Raw genomic sequence first — 16,584 nt, 5'->3', positions numbered from 1 at the left:
AATGTTCCAGCTTCTTTCCTCTGGTCAGGAGGAGCAGCAGATTGATTCAGGGGCTGGGTTTGACTCTGCTATGGAAAGCCCCCCCTGCTGATTTTTCTTTCTCAGCTCAAGCTACTGTTAAAGGCACAAAAGGAGCCCGGGCTCCCACCATCTCCACAGTCAGATGACTAACCTACTTCCTTAACAGAAGAGGTGATCCTAGTCAGGTAGGGGGGTCATTTAAGTTTCTCCCCACCAGAGGGCAGTGCATGGGGGTTGTGTTACCAGGCTAGAATGAAAGGAGTTTTATTTAAGAGGCTGTACCTCTAGTTGATTAGTCCTTCCTTAGACCTGGATGCTAGTTTCATGGGATTGTGTGAGAAGGGGGAAGACTTTCCCAGAGCCTCCTGCAGTAGAGAGATCAGCAGGTGAACCCCCTGCTCAGGATTCCTCTGAACTTCTTGCTCCAGGTAAGAATCGATGGAACAAACATAGATAAAAGATTTTGTACCATGGGGGGGACAGGGGATGGGACGACAACAACAAACACCTGTCGTTTCTTTCTTTCCGTTTGCTCCAGATCCTTTATATGATGAGAAATTAATTCACTCGCCCTGTTTCCAAAGCTTATGCTTGTTTATGCAGGTCAGAAATAATTCACTCAAGGCTAAAGGAAAGCTGTAAATCTGTGCCCCTCTATTTAGGAGATTTATAAACCACTTGATCAAAGAGCTCCCCAAGCGCTATACAAATCAAATGGTTGGAGCCGGTACTGCTAAAATCCATAGACTAATTTAAAACCAAGTGGGCTTAATAAAGCCATTGTCATTTAAAGCAAAAAATCAAATCAAATAAACTTTAGAAATTTTTGAAAATGCAGAATCCATAGCTTCATTACCCGCCAACTTTTTTTCTCCTCTCTCCTCGCTAATAGTAAACTATTAGGCTGAGGCAGAGTTCTGGAGAACCTGAAAACTTGACCATTATTTTGTGACATTTGGCTGGCCTAAATACTGATTTTGAAGTAGGTGCCACAAGATTCTTTATCTCTCTTAATGCAAAGTAAAGCGCTGTGATCCTTTACATCTCCTGGTACAACAGGGTAGTCATGGCAGTTATCTGCCTCCCAGACGTTGTCTCCCCTCCTTAGAGGCAATCCCCTTAAGGCAATAAGAAGCAAAGAGAACTAAATGGCCGTTCATACAATGCATTATAAAGTGAGTATCTTCAATTGTTATGCAAATTGTGCAGCACAGGAGTTCAGCCATTTGCCTTTGGAAAGCTATGTATCTGTTGACATCTCCTTTTCATAAGAGAACAATATCCTTCAGGTGAAGGGCTGAGGTCAAGACAGGAATAAAAAACAGATTTTTTACACACACTCGCTTTTTAAAATGTATTTATTAAGGTCGTTTATATACCGCTTCATCCTTCAAAGGAAGATGGAAATATGTGTAGCAGTTAGCGTTTCTGGGGAACTGAGGTAAATTTCTGATTGTGAATATTGTGTCACACACTGGGATTTCAGGAGGACTTCAAGACACTCTGTAATCTCTTATTTCATAGGATAAGACTTTCCTTGGGACAACGATGGCTCTAGCTGGGCCTCTGAGCAGCCAGATTTTCCTTCCAGCCTCTCTCTCCCCTGGAAAGTTTCCTCGGTCACGTCCCCCATCCAAGATGGCGGACCAAGTTGGCACTCCTGCGGCCAGCCAGGAATCTCATCGGCAGATGTTCCGCCAGAGCATTGTCCCGCATGGAGAAACTCCTCTGGGGACGCTGTCCCGCCTGAACGATGCTGCTCATCGATGGCTGCGCCCTCAAGAACGCACCAAGGAACAGATTGTGGATATGATCGTCCTGGAACAATTCTTGTCTCTGCTTCCAGAGGAGATGCAAGTTTGCCTGAGAACTAGAGGGCCAGGCAGCAGCAGCAGCAGCAAAGAGATTGCTCGCATGGTGGAGGCGGCCCTGCAACAGCAAGAACCAGCTGAAGTCGTCGTGGAGGTGAGGAATGCTGAAGGATTTGTGCAATGACTAATTCTGGTTATTCAAAATCTATAATACTGTCTACCCGTATTGGGCTAGGCCAGATGTGAGGAACCTTTGATCCTCCAGATGTTGATGAACTACAACTCCCATCAGCCCCAACAAGCATGACCAATAGCCAGGGATGATGGAGGTTGTAGTTCTGGAGCGTGGATTTTTCATTAGGGGGGGCAGAACCGATGTGATTGGTCAGTTAGTTATTTCTATTGTTTTACTTGATCTAGGGTGGGCAGTTCCCCCTCCTCCTTGGCTACACCCATGATCTGGAGCATCTTTTCCCAAGCTTGGGTCTTTGGCTGTTTTTGGACTGCAACTCCCATCATCCCTAGCTAGCAAGACCAGTGGTTAGGGATGATGGGAACTGTAATCCAAAAAAAAACAGCCGGAGACCCAACTTTGGGAAACACTGATATGGAGGGTCAAAGGTTGTCCACACCTGTGCTAGACAATGTGGGTCAGAAATTTTGCTCTGGTTAAAGCTGGTGGGAAATGAAAATATTTTTTCCTTCTCGCCGCTATAAGCCTCACATAAACTCTCTGCAAAACCGCAAGCTCCAGAAATGTGTTCCAACTACAACGACAAAAACCTGCCTCTCGTTTTCAGGAATCTGAACTTTGATTCTTTATGACACTATTGTGACTATACAGCAAACAAATCTTTAGGTGTGAACATTTTTCAGCTGCCAGTGAATTTTGATGAGCCATCGACGTCTTTATCCAAAAGTGAGCAGACTTCAGTGAACCCGGGGCAAAAGACCCTTTACTGGAAAGTCATGGAGGAGAGTGATGAGAGCGGATCATCATCAATGGGTAAGATCTCTTGCCTTCCCTTTGTTGCTGGATGCAAACAACTGAGCCAGTGAAGGAGGATTTGTTGATGCATACGTTTTCGCCAAGTTGAGATGTGGATTACATATCATGCATAAAACAATTATTCTTTCTCTCTTATACACATACTCATCAGCTGAGTAACCGCTCGCTTTGTCATGTCCCTTAATTGCTAACCGATAGGCAACCTGGATTAGGGACGCAGGTGGCACTGTGGGTTAAACCACAGAGCCTAGGACTTGCCAATCAGAAGGTCGGCGGTTCGAATCCCCGCGACGGGGTGAGCTCCCGTTGCTCGGTCCCTGCTCCTGCCAACCTAGCAGTTCGAAAGCACCTCAAAGTGCAAGTAGATAAATAGGTACCGCTCCGGTGGGAAGGTAAATGGCGTTTCCATGCGCTGCTCTGGTTCGCCAGAAGCGGCTTAGTCATGCTGGCCACATGACCCGGAAGCTGTACACCGGCTCCCTCGGCCAATAAAGCGAGATGAGCGCCGCAACCCCAGAGTTGGTCACGACTGGACCTAATGGTCAGGGGTCCCTTTACCTTTACCTTTATGCAACCTGGATTGGGGTCTCCTGAGCCAAAAGGTAGAATTCAGTTGCCTGTGAAGCATTTCTTTTACAGATCACCATTGCTTTTTCAGTGCTTCAGCTGTCAGACAGCAACACATCACAAACAAAAGCTGCCAGTCTTAAGAAGTCTGAAACAGGGATCCTAGCATCCATACAGGTGAGCAAACCTTGGGGAAAAGAGGGAAGGGATTTGGGAGAGGAGATAAATGAGGAATTGCAAGGGGTGCTTGTCACTCACTCACTTTCTTTTTGACCTTAACAGCCTGAATCCATACATCCAGTCTCAACTTGCACTGTTGCCGATCCAGGTAAATTATTTTAGTTACTTACCTAGTTAGTGAATTTATAATTCTCCCTTCTGCCCCAGAGAGCCCAGGGCAGCAAACAGATCCTCAATTGAAAAACAAAGCAATGACATTTTGCAAACAAAGCAAGCGGTAAGCTTTGCAGGTTGCTGTTAACGGATTTGAATATTGCATCTTTATATTGTTGGACCCCACCCTGGGATCTTTCAGTGAAGGGTCAGGAAAATAACAAAAATAAAAGACGTGGGTGGCTCTGTGGTTTAACTAGGGCTTGCCGATCAGAAGGTCGGCAGTTCGAATCCCCGCAACAGGGTGAGCTCCCGTTGCTTGGTCCCTGCCCCTGCCAACCTAACAATTCAAAAGCATGCCTGTGCAAGGAGATAAATAGGTACAGCTCCAGCAGGAAGGTAAACGGCGTTTCCGTGCGCTGCTCTGGTTTGCCAGAAATGGCTTAGTCATGCTGGCCATATGACCCGGAAGCTGTACGCCGGCTCCCTCGGCCAATAAAGTGAGATGAGCGCCACAACCCCAGAGTCCGGACCTAATGGTCAGGGGTCCCTTTACCTTTACCTTATCTTTATATTGTAAGAATCCACCGTGGGATCTTACAGTGAAGGGTCAGGAAAATAATAAAAATAAAAGATACCACCTATGGCACTCTCTTTGATGCAGAAGAAATATAGGGCTGCTTCATAAAGGATCAACAGAGGGAGCTTGGAGGGCTCTGAATCATTGGGGGCTGGTCCATTAGGGTGGAGGAGGCACTGCCCCACCAATTACAGCCTGCCCTCCATCTCACACACACACACGCACACACACACACACACACACACCGCCATGTGTTTGCCTTCGGACTTAGAAGGGCAGCAGTGCCTGCCAGCTTCCCCTGCCTAAGTCTGAATTTCCCTTGTAGAATTTAGCATGGAGGAGAATGGGGAGACCCCACTGGAATGAGTTGGCTCCGCCTCTCCTTGGCTCCGCCTACTGATCGGGCTCCCTGCCTTCCGACCCACCAGCCACCTCTGGCTCAGCAGTATTTCCCCTGTGTTATGTAGGGCCATCTCTTGGCTTTAGAGACTCAGAGGCATCATATTCTGCTCCTTTGTCACTGACGCATGTTGTCTTCAATGCACTGCGAGGGGGACAGTGTATCGGTTGGGGGCACATGTGCTGGGCAGGAGGGCTGAGGTTCAGTCCCCGGAATTTGCAGTTTTAAGGGAAGAGGAAAGGATTCTGCTGGAGGACTTGGAGAACCACAATGCTCAAAGGGCAAAGTCTTCCATCCTCTTTCCCTGCAGTGACCAAACAGATGCCCATAAGAAAAGAGGCACGCAGGACCTGATTGCAACAGCAATCTCCAATTTGTGATCCCCACCAACTGGCATATTTCCTCCAACAGTGGAGGCAGAACCTAGCTATTGTTATCATCAATAGCGCTGTCCTCCATGAATTTGGCTAATCCTCTGAAATGTACTCGGAGTTGAGAGTGGATTTCATGCTCTTTATTCAGCTCATAGTGGTGAGGAGGAATGGAAGTTCCCCCAGAATGTCTGCTTTATATACATTATTTACACAATGGACCCCACGTGATTGGCTAATTCCAGGATTCTCCTGTAGGGCCAATCAGGTTGCGGATTCGCTTCCACCTGGAGCTGGATTGGGTGGCTCCTGTGGACCAATCAGACTGCTGCATTCTGAATCCTATTGTTCCAGGACCAATCAGACTGCTGCATTTTGGATCCTATTCAACTCAGTACATAACATCCTCTTTTAAAGCTGTCCAGTTTGGTGGCCTTCACTACCTCTTGGGGAGAGCAGATTCCATAGTCTGAACTGTACATTGTGTGAATAAGTACTTTTTTTTTGTCTGTCCTGAATCTCCCAACTTTCAGCTTCATGGGTCATAGAATTATAGAATGGGAAGGGACCCTGATGATCATCTAAGCCAATTGCCTGCGATGCAAGAATGTCCAATGGGAGAATGCTATTTTGTTGTTGTTGTTGTTCCAGAAATCAATACGGTGGAAATAAATTCAGAAAGCGAGTTTTGGCAGGATGATCCTAAAGACGAAGGGAATGAGATTCCTTCCTGGCCTATTAAGGAAGAAGAAGATAATGTGAGCTGGTACCGGCCACAGCAAAGCGATCAGCAAGGAAGCCACCCATGGAAGGAAGAGGAAAACGCATTTCATTTTGGAAGCAATTTGAAAGAAAACCACGATCCACAGATCCACTTACAAACCGAACAAGAAGTGGTTGACTACACTTCTACTTGGCCTGGGGAAACATACACAAGCACATCAGGGTATGAGAAAAGGGACGCCAGAGGAAAAACGTCCTACATGTGGCTTGAATGTGAAAAATGGCCCCCCTTCAGCTCTGACTTTGTAGGCCACTCAGAGATCTTCACTGAACTGAATCCCTCTGAAAACACCTTAAGCAATAGCTCAGTCCTCTTTAAACATGTTGCCTCTACCACAAGAGAAAGATCATATACTTGCAAGGACTGTGGGGGAAGTTTCGCTTGCAAATCAAGCCTTGATCGGCATCGGATGAGTCACACAGCCAACAGGCCCCACAAATGCCATGAGTGCGGCAAGAGCTTCCAAGCCCGGTCAACTCTTGTTCATCACCAGAGGATCCACACAGGGGAGAAGCCTTACCAGTGCCCCCATTGTGGCAAGAGCTTCAGAGTGAAATCATCCCTGACCCAGCACCAGAGACTTCACACTGGAGAGAAGCCATTCCAGTGTCCTGACTGCGGGAAAAGATTTAATCAGCGCATGAAACTCGTCTATCACTATAGAACCCACACAGGCGAGCGACCCCATCAGTGCTTCGACTGTGGCAAAGGCTTCATTACACGTTCAGGTCTTGTTCAACATAATGAGAGAGTCCACTCTTAGGGCAATTGCAAAAATGTCCTCTGTGTGGAAGAGCTTTCAAGTCTAGGTTCTTTTTGCATTTTGTGCCTTTTGGCAGATGTGTCTTTTTGTAAATGACTATGTGGTTTGGAAAAGCTTTGATTTGAATGCATGTGCCCGCTTCTTTTTTTATGGATCTTTCATGTTTCTTACAAACCATGTAGGTATTGCATAATAAAAATAATAACAACAATAACAACAACAATAATTTTATTATGTATACTCCGCCCATCTGGCTAGGGTGCCCCAGCCACTCTGGGCAACTTACAACACATATGAAAACATCAAACGTTAAAAACCTCCCTATACAGGGCTGCCTTCAGATGTCTTCCAAAAGTTGTGTAGTTCTTTTATCTCCTTGACATCTGGTGGGAGGGCGTTCCACAGGGCAGGTGCCACTAACGAGAAGGCCCCTCTGCCTGGTTCCCTGTAACGTCACTTCTTGCAGTGAGGGAACTGCCAGAAGACCCTCGGAGGTGGACCTCAGGGTCCGGGCTAAACGATGGGGATGGAGACGCTCCATCAGGTATAAAGGGCCGAAGCGATTTAGGGCTTTAAAAGTCAGCACAGTATTTGGGAGACCACTTTTAACTCTCTTTTTGGAGGGGAATGATCTGGCTGACGCAAGGAGAGCAGGCGAGGAAGAGGCGTCGCAGGCACGACCACCAGAGGGCTCTGGCTACAGCTGAGGGAGGGGATCTCGCTCCCTGCCTTTCCCAAGCTCTCTACTCTTTCCCACCCAGGATATCAGGGGGCTGAGCTTCCTAGGTCACCCCAGCTGCGGCGGGTTCCCCCGTAGCGACCAGGCAGCCGCAGCTGCTGCTCCTGGCGAAGCAGGGCGTTCGGCCGGGCGGCCGACCGGAGGGAGAACTGCCGCTGGCCGGGCTCAGCCTCGTGGCGCAGCAGCCGCGGGCGCCGCTCGCAGCGCTTAACCCTTCAGCAGCCGGAGACTCCAGGTAACCCAGAAGAGATCGGGAAAACGGAGCAGTTGTGTTCAAGGGAGAGACGGAGAGAAAAGAGTCTTTTTCTTGTTTTAAAGCCTCCATTTTAAAACCTCCCTTTCCAAACGAGGCGCGGTGGTGGCGCTGGTTTTTACGCAGCAAACACAAGGCAGAGGGGGATTTTCCCTCAGAGATCAATCTCTGCATCTGATCAACAGGGAGAGCAGCGAAGGGGGACACTTAAAAAACAGCAGACATGTTTGCGTTTTCGAGGGGGGGGGACCCTATTTTCCACAGCTTCCCCCCACTCGACGATGCGTTTGTGCGGCGAAAAACCCCACTTGCAAGAAGCACCGGTTTATTTGGATGCTTGCTCTGGCGTGTGCTGCAAAACGACACAGCGCGTTTTGTTGGGGTGTGGGATTCAGAAACCAAACCGAGCACCACCAGAAAATGGGGGGGACCTTAGGGGAAACCCTGCAGTTATATCCTTCAGCGTTTTTAAATTTAAACATAGCCCTCAAAGCACAGCCCAAAACACATCCTTATTTGACAGCAGCATTTCCGCTAGGGATTACATCTGTTTTATTTCAGCACAGGAGATTTTCTGTTGTTCTTTTGACAGCCACGTGAGAAGGTTGCTCCTTCCTCCTCCCGGCCCCGAGCTTTTAACAACTTCACAGGTGTGTTAGGGGAGGAAGATTTTTTTAAAAAAAAAATAGTGTCACAAGAAGGCGAGACAGAGAAGATCCTATTTATATTATATTATGTTTGGCTGCAGGGCAGTTAAACGAATCCCTGAGTCCTGACAGGGGAAGAAAAGTGGAAAGGTAGTAAGGGATGGTGACAGAAGCAGGTGAGCTACCTGTTTGTGTCATGAAACTGAAGAGGTTCCTTCCCCCCCATGAGAAAAGAATGAGGATGTATGAGCATGCAGTATATCTATTTATCACTACCGAGCCAAATTCAAGGTGTTATTATTGGTGTATAAAGCCCTCAATAGCTTATTAGGAGCAGTTGACTTCTGAGCTCACCTGACCCCAAATATGCCAACTTAGCTGCTTCCATCTGCGGAACGGGCACTGCCACAGGTGCCACAGAAATACTGCATTTGTAATAATTAGATATTTTAGTGTGGTAGCACCTATACTTTGGAACTCTCTGCTGGTTTGATATCAAGCAAGTACTTCCATTGTGCTCTTTTCGGCGCCTGCTAAGGACTTTTTTTCCTCAGGCAAGGCTACCGAGATTGGTGAGATTTTTATATGTGTTTTTAGCTTACAGGCGGATTTTAATTCTTTAAGAAATGTTTTCAGTAGTTGTTTTTACCAAAACTTGTATCGTTTTATTTTGTTTTGGGGTTTTGTTTTTTGTTTTGTTTTTACAATGAAGCAATGTATAAATTTTATGAAATAAGACAAATACATATATACACCCACCCATTCAAAGGTATTGCTCACCCTCTCGCAGCAAAGGCACCTGAGACAGTTTGCAATAAAATCCAGTCTAAAATGTCTATCGTGAAATCAAGTCATCATTTGCTTACTGTTGCCCATAACCTCCAGTTCAGTGCCGGATTTACGTATAAACTAAACAAGCTATAGCTTAGGGCCCCACTCTCTTGGGGCCCCCCCCAAAAAGGAAAAACAACAACTGGATGTACATTTCCAAAATATAAGAGAAAAAGCAAATGAAATAAAATCTACATACAGCAACAATGTTTTGTGTTGTGTAAGCTCCTATTTGTTATGTGCAAATGGCTTTAGATACCTATTAGGTCCATCGATTACCATATAGCATATAGGGTAAAGGTAAAGGGACCCCTGACCATTAGGTCCAGTCGTGACCGACTCTGGGGTTGCGGCGCTTATCTCGCTTTATTGGCCGAGGGAGCCGGCGTACAGCTTCCGGGTCATGTGGCCAGCATGACTAAGCCGCTTCTGGCGAACCAGAGCAGTGCACGGAAACGCCGTTTTACCTTCCCGCCAGAAGGTACCTATTTATCTACTTGCACTTTGACGTGCTTTCGAACTGCTAAGTGGGCAGGAGCAGGGACCGAGCAACGGGAGCTCACCCCGTCGCGGGGATTCGAACCACTGACCTTCTGATCGGCAAGTCCTAGGCTCTGTGGTTTAACCCACAGCGCCACCCGCGTCCCTCATATAGCATATATTCAACACAAAAAACAGTGACAATTTGCTGCTGACAAATGACAGCTGGGCATATAAAGGGCCCCATTACCTTCAGTAGCTTAGGGCCTCATCAAACCTAAATCCAGCCCTGCTCCAGTTCTTCCTTTGCCTGGAGTTTGGCCAATGGGACCTGCTGCTTGTTCTTCCAGAGGCTGCGATCTGTCTGAGCTGCGGCTGCTGGTGGCAATGGAGCAGTATGTGCTGCTGGATCCCCGGCAGAAGGCCTTGTACCACGACGTCATGCAGGAGAGCTACGAGACGCTGATGGCACTTGGTAGGACGATGTTGACTGCCTCCTCCTCTCCTCCACCCATAAACTTTTACAGGGGGAAGCCAGTGACGTGAAGCAGAAAACCTCCAAAACGTGTGTTTTTTCCTTCTGCAGAAAGTCTTCTGTTTCATAAGTTCAATCGTGAAAACTAATTACAGATGCAATATTAGGCAATCGTCAAACTGCTCAGCTTTGTTTACTAAATACAAATAAAATGTGCATGCTAATCGAGATCACTCTCTAGGGCTTTGGAACGTTTTCCGATGCAAGCTGAAAATGGTTCTGATGGAAATTAGCCTTATGCAGATCACCCTAATTTGCATAGGAAAATTCCCCAGGTTATTTTCAAATTCAGATTTCCCCCCAAAAGCCCAGATTTCAGGGGTGGGGTGGGGGTTCAGGGGGTTGGCACACATCTTCACAGAGTCTTGCTAAGGGAGTGGTGCCCTCTCTGCATGCCATCTGGGGAGATGAACTCCATTTTGTATACGGGAATGTTCATATTTATATCGGGGTGGCGGCAGGAGTGAGAAGAGATGTGCCAAAACGTTTATGATTTTGTTGCTTGGTGTAATTGCTGCTGTCAGCTTAAAAGTAAGAAGTGCTAAATTGGTACAGCAATGATTTCTGCTTGTGTGCCAGCTTTCAAGTTACACAGACTCATTCACTGGAGAATTTCCAGTTCTTTGCAGCCGTGAGAGCCCAGGCTTCTTTTAAAAGAAAAGGAGAAGAGATGAGACTTTCAGGAATTCTAAGCTTGCATAGTGAACACACAAATATGGCATGAGAATAAACAGGTTCAAAGTTCAGTTCCCTGAACATTGAGTAAACAGGGAGGGTTTCCACAGTTCAGATTGATATTCTGCTTTCAGTATCGACACTGAGCTCAAAATCTTTATATATAAAAAATAATTATTGGTCTCCCTGCTCCTCGCCCAAACATTCTTAGTTTCAGAAGCCAAATACTGGGGTGGGTGGTGGGTTTGTTGCTGCTGTTAAAACATGGGGAGTCAACAACGCTTACTGATCTATTTCAAATCACCCATAGGTTTAGCGGGAGGTCCTGCCCACATTGGCCTAAAAATAGTTGAGATATGGGTGGCGGTGGATGATTTATAAGCTGAACTAAAACTGCATTCCCTCCTCTTCCTCCCCCTGCCCCCATCTTTTCAACCTCTTTTCAATTGAGAAGAATTTCCACTGTCCAAGCCTGACTTGCTATCGCGATTGGAACAAGGAGATGAGGCGACAACCTTTGACCTCCAGGACCCGGGAGTCATCCTTCCAGGTGAGTCATGGGCTTTCCTAAAATACTTTGCTACAGATATTCAGAATAAGCCCTGCCAGTCCTGCCTTCCACGCACTGGGGCTGAATCACACAGGGAGCTTAAAGGCAGAGAGCCAGACTCCATATATTTTGCTCCAGTGCATAGACCGCAGCTGGCTGGCTGGCAGAGGACGTGAGAGTGGGGTTCACAGGCAGTCAAGGGGTGGGGGCTCGCGGCAGAAAAGGAGAAGTGATGTTAGAAGTGGAACATAGTTCCTGAGTACACTTAGGTCCAGCTCCGAGGGCCTTCTGGTGGTTCTCTCACTCCAAGAAGTGAGGTTACAGGGAACCAGGCAGAGGGCCTTCTCGGTGGTGGTGCCTGCCCTGTGGAACACCTCATCAAACCTATATTCAGGCCTCTTTGTGTAACTGGCTCCTCCTTTTTCCTCTTCCTGTCTCTCCAGCCATTGGTGGCAACATGGAGGAAGAGAATCTTCCTGCACAGAAGGACCCCAAAGAGGTGGAGCCAGCAGCAGAAGACTCCGAGAGTCCCAGGGGTGTTGATCTGAACAGTAGCATCCTGGCTGAGAGCCCCCTGCCGCCCGCTCCGCCTTCATCCCCGCCCCCTCCTCCTGCCGCCCTCCACAACCCCAACAACTGCCTCCAGTGTGGCAAAACCTTCAGCCACAAGTCTGCCTTGGTGAAACACCAGAAGATCCACACGGGAGAGAAGCCCTATGAGTGCGAGCAGTGTGGCAAGGGCTTCATCCAGCGCTCCGACCTGACGATCCACCAGAGAACCCACACAGGGGAGCGGCCGTACCACTGCTCTGACTGCGGGAAGAGCTTCAGCGTCAGCTCCACGCTGCTGACCCACCAGCGGACCCACGCGCCGGGGGGAGAGAAGCCCAACCGCTGTCCCGAGTGCGGGAAGTGCTTCAGCGAGCCGGCGGCCCTGGACCGGCACCGCAAGAGCCACGCCGGAGAGAAGCCCCACGTGTGCGCCGACTGCGGCAAGAGCTTTGCCTGGAGCTCCCACCTGGAGAGGCACCGGCGGATCCACACCGGCGAGAAGCCCTACAAGTGTCCCGAGTGTGGGCGGGCGTTTGCCTGGAGCTCGCACCTGGATCGCCACAGGCGAACGCACGCCGGGGCAGCTCTGCCCGAGGAGGCGCCGCCCTCAAAATGCGCGGATTGCGGCAAGCGGGTCAACCACATCACTCAGCCTCAGCGCTTCAAGCACAAAGCCACCCAGACCCCTCTGGAGCACGAGGATGCAGAGGCGGCGGAGGAACAGGAGGCTGAGGCCGAGGCGCGGCCCTATCCGTGCACCGTCTGCGGGAAACGCTTCAGCCAGAGCTCTAACCTGCTCAAACACCAGCGCGTCCACACAGGGGAAAAGCCCTACCAGTGCCCGGAATGTGGGCGGCGGTTTAGCTGGTGCTCCGCCCTCCTCAAGCACCAACGCGCCCACAGCAACAGCAGGCCGCACTCCTGCCCAGAGTGCGCCCGCAGCTTCCGGGACCCTGCCTCTCTGGCCAAACACCAGCTCAGCCACACTGGCAGGAAACCTCACCAGTGTCCCGACTGCGACAAAAGCTTCGGGTGGAGCTCGCACTTGGAGCGGCACCGGCGTATCCACACCGGGGAGAAGCCCTACGAGTGCGGGGACTGCGGCCAGGGGTTCACGGTGGGTTCCCACTTGGAGAGGCACCGGCGCATCCACACCGGGGCCCGGCCCCACGGCTGCGGGGAGTGCGGCAAGACCTTTGCCGTCGGTGCCACACTGGCCACCCACCGGCGCCTCCACGACGTCAAGTCCAAGCCTCACCGCTGCCCCGAATGTGGGAAAGGGTTCAGCAGCGCGGCGGTGCTTGAACGTCACCGCCGGTTGCACCGCGGAGAGAAGCCCTACCAGTGCGATGTCTGCGGCAAGGGCTTTGCTTGGAGCTCGCACTTCGACCGCCACCGGCTCTCGCACACCGGAGAGAAGCCCTTTCCGTGCGCCTACTGCGGGAAGTGCTTCGGCCGCAGCTCCCACCGCAACCGGCACCAGCGTGCTCACGCGGTCTCCGAAGACCAATGCCCGCCACAGAGCAACCAAGACGATGCATCGCTGGCAACGGCTGTGCCCGAATGGTGGGAAGGGGACGGCGAAAGGAGGGTCCCGCTGGAGCAGCAGGAAGTCTGGTCGTCTCCACTAGATCCCGTTGGCCCTTTCCCGTGGGTGGCCAAATCTGCTGGTGATGCATGGAGGACCATAGGGGGAAACGGTTTGGGGCAAGAGGCCGAGAGTTTGACAGCCCCTGCCAGAAGCTGGACTCAGCCAGTTGCTCACATGCCCACTACTAACCCCCCTTGATCGATGCTGTGCAAATCTCATTCCCATTTTGCTTCCCCTTCTGCTGTTCACACACAGAAACACTTAAATACTTCCCCCTTACCCAGTAAACCAACTGTAGCTGGTCCGTATCTGCCTTGCCTCCCCACACCTCCATGGGCCAAATGTGACCGGTGAGCAGGGCCCACATCACAGGATGCTGTGCTTTGAAGGCCCAGCACTCAGTTGATTGTTGGCACGTCAAAGCACCACACAGAGCTCTTTGCAAGGGACCCTGTGCTGTGCTTTGAGGTACTGCCAACCAACTGATCTTTGCTGCTTCAGAAGCCGTTTATGGCCCTACCCAGCTGTCTTTTTATGTGCCTGCATGTGACGTCATATATGACACCTGGTGATTGGCAGGTGGGCGTGGCTTGGCTAAAGTTTCTTACTCCTAGTTAAAGAGCTGAAGTTGGGCTGAGGAGCCAAAGTTGCGTGACACGGGGAAGGAAGTGGGATCCACTGAATTATTCGTATTGCAATTTCAGGTTCTGGTTGCCAGGGGGGTCTCATTGGACTCAGCTGTGTCACAGAGTGTGGCAGAGGCTGGAAACATGTCGTGTCCAACTTTCAGAACGACCCTCTCCCTCCACAGATTAAACCACTGACACCCTAGAATGAAGAAGATCCAAGAGGACACAAGCAAAGAAAAAATAGGAGTACAGTGGTACCTTGGTTCTCAAACTTAATCCATTCTGGAAATCCGTTCCAAAACTAAAGCTTTCCAAAACCAAGGCGCACTTTCCCATAGAAATGCAAAATTAATTAATCCATTCCAGACTTTTAAAAACAACCCCTAAAACAGCAGTTTAACATGAATTTTACTCTCTAACGAAACCACTGATCCATAAAATGAAAGCAATAATCAATGTACTGCATTGTAAAATAAATAAGTGTTGCAGATGATATAAAAAAAATATTTTTTTAAATTCCTTACCTGCACTGATGATAGCCATTGTTTGGATGGGGGGCTTTTATCCATTTCCGCAGCCACATAATCAGTAAGCTGAACTGGGTTCCACATAGTCACAAAAACAAATTAACCGAAAAAGCCTCAAAAACAAAAAAGCAAAACAAATAGCTAAAACAAAAGTGCCAAACTTAATTCATTCCGGAAGTCCGTTTGACTTCCGAAATGTTCGAAAACCAAGGCGCAGCTTCTGATTGGTGCAGGCGCCCTGGAAACAATAGCCAACAGCCGCATTGGGCGTTTGGCTTCTAAAAAATGTTCAAAAACCGGAACACTTACTTCAGGGTTTTCGGTGTTTGGGAACCAAGAGGTTTGAGTACCAAGGCGTTTGAGAACCAAGGTACCACTGTATTGCTAACTGGGTTGTACCATCAAAGGGACATGTGCTCCTTACCTTTCCATACCTTGAAAGCACTATATGTCACTTTAAACAGTCACGGCTTCCCCCAAAGTTTGATTCGGTTTTGAAATACAGTGGTACCTCGGGTTAAGAACAATTCGTTCTGGAGGTCCATTCTTAACCTGAAACTACACACACACACACACACACACACACACACACACACACATATATATATATATACATACATACATACATATCAGTTCCAACATACAGCATATCTTCTCATCTTATACAATATTTTAGACTTCCGTCAACACCTCTGATGATTTTCTGTTCTTTATCACTTATTCTGCATTTCTTAATTTCTATATTACATTTAGTTATCCTTAACTAATAATTCTCTTCATAGTCTTTCTTGCAGTATTTCAAATAATCCACTTTACAAAACTTCTTGCAATCCTACTAGCGTAATCTGTTCGTCACAATTACTTTTCAAATAGTTCATATATTTACTCCAGTAACCTGAAACTGTTCTTAACCTGAGGTACCATTTTAGCTAATGGGGCCTCCCGCTGCCGCTGAGCAATTTCTGTTCTCATCCTGAAGCAAAGTTCTTAACCCGAGGTACTATTTCTGGGTTAGCGGAGTCTGTAACCTGAAGCGTCTGTAATCCGAGGTCCCACTATATGTGGAATGATGCCTGCAAATGGATATACACACAAAGGTTTTGCGTGAGTGGTTAAAAGAAATTACCCAGAGCAGTGTGTCGGCACGTTGCACTATTATTTTTTTAAGAGCATTTTTGTTTTGTTGTTGTTCAGCCCTAGTGGTGTCGGAGAAGTGCGTAATTTGGAAATCTGAGAACAGGGAGTAGGTGAAAGCATGGGATGGAGCCCCAGGTGTTCCAACGATGCTGTGTGTATATTCAGCACCACTGCAAAAGGTTTGGTTTAGGTGTAGAAATCCCGCCTCATAAATTCAGCTTTCATTTAAAAGCAAGCCAACGTTCTAGAATCATAGAAGAATCATAGAGTTGGAAGAGACCACAAGGGCCATCGAGTCCAACCCCCTGCCAAGCAGGAAACACCATCAGAGCACTCCTGACATATGGTTGTCAAGCCTCTGCTTAAAGACCTCCAAAGTAGGAGACTCCACCACACTCCTTGGCAGCAAATTCCACTGTCGAACAGTTCTTACTGTCAGGAAGTTCTTCCTAATGTTTAGGTGGAATCTTCTTTCTTGTAGTTTTCATCCGTTGCTCCGTGTCCGCTTCTCTGGAGCAGCAGAAAACAACCTTTCTCCCTCCTCTATGTGACATCCTTTTATATATTTGAACATGGCTATCATATCACCCCTTAACCTCCTCTTCTCCAGGCTAAACATGCCCAGCTCCCTTAGCCGTTCCTCATAAGGCATCGTTTCCAGGCCTTTGACCATTTTGGTTGCCCTCCTCTGGACACATTCCAGTTTGTCAGTGTCCTTCTTGAATTGTGGTGCCCAGAACTAGTCCTCATTCTAGCCCTCATGCTGTGCGGCAATGAGACAGAAGTGGGCATCTTTGCA

The 16,584-nt window shown here is 48.5% G+C and overlaps 2 protein-coding genes across 3 annotated transcripts; both read left to right on the top strand.

The window, feature by feature from the left end:
- The first annotated feature begins 424 nt into the window (after positions 1-424).
- On the top strand, positions 425-6,844 carry LOC310701528 (uncharacterized protein). Of its 2 annotated transcripts, none has more exons than XM_083492546.1 (6): positions 425-449; positions 1,546-1,986; positions 2,709-2,838; positions 3,500-3,585; positions 3,691-3,736; positions 5,744-6,844. In XM_083492546.1, the coding sequence occupies exons 2-6, from the start codon at positions 1,570-1,572 to the stop codon at positions 6,637-6,639; spliced, it is 1,575 nt and encodes a 524-aa protein (XP_083348672.1). In that variant the 5' UTR covers positions 425-449; positions 1,546-1,569; the 3' UTR covers positions 6,640-6,844. The 2 variants fall into 2 exon arrangements, with proteins under 2 accessions (XP_083348672.1, XP_083348671.1); XM_083492545.1 differs by lacking the exon at positions 425-449 and adding an exon at positions 920-1,196.
- Positions 6,845-9,957: 3,113 nt separating this feature from the next.
- On the top strand, positions 9,958-14,747 carry LOC310701282 (uncharacterized protein). Its single transcript, XM_083491941.1, has 3 exons — positions 9,958-10,064; positions 11,254-11,349; positions 11,793-14,747. The coding sequence occupies exons 1-3, from the start codon at positions 9,977-9,979 to the stop codon at positions 13,688-13,690; spliced, it is 2,082 nt and encodes a 693-aa protein (XP_083348067.1). The 5' UTR covers positions 9,958-9,976; the 3' UTR covers positions 13,691-14,747.
- Positions 14,748-16,584: the final 1,837 nt, after the last annotated feature.

This window comes from Podarcis liolepis (genome assembly GCF_965112155.1).
Source record: "Podarcis liolepis genome assembly, chromosome: 2".
In the NCBI taxonomy this organism is placed as follows: Eukaryota; Metazoa; Chordata; class Lepidosauria; order Squamata; family Lacertidae; genus Podarcis; species Podarcis liolepis.
Note: the sequence above shows the minus strand (reverse complement) of the source record. Positions and strands in the feature narration are given on the sequence as shown.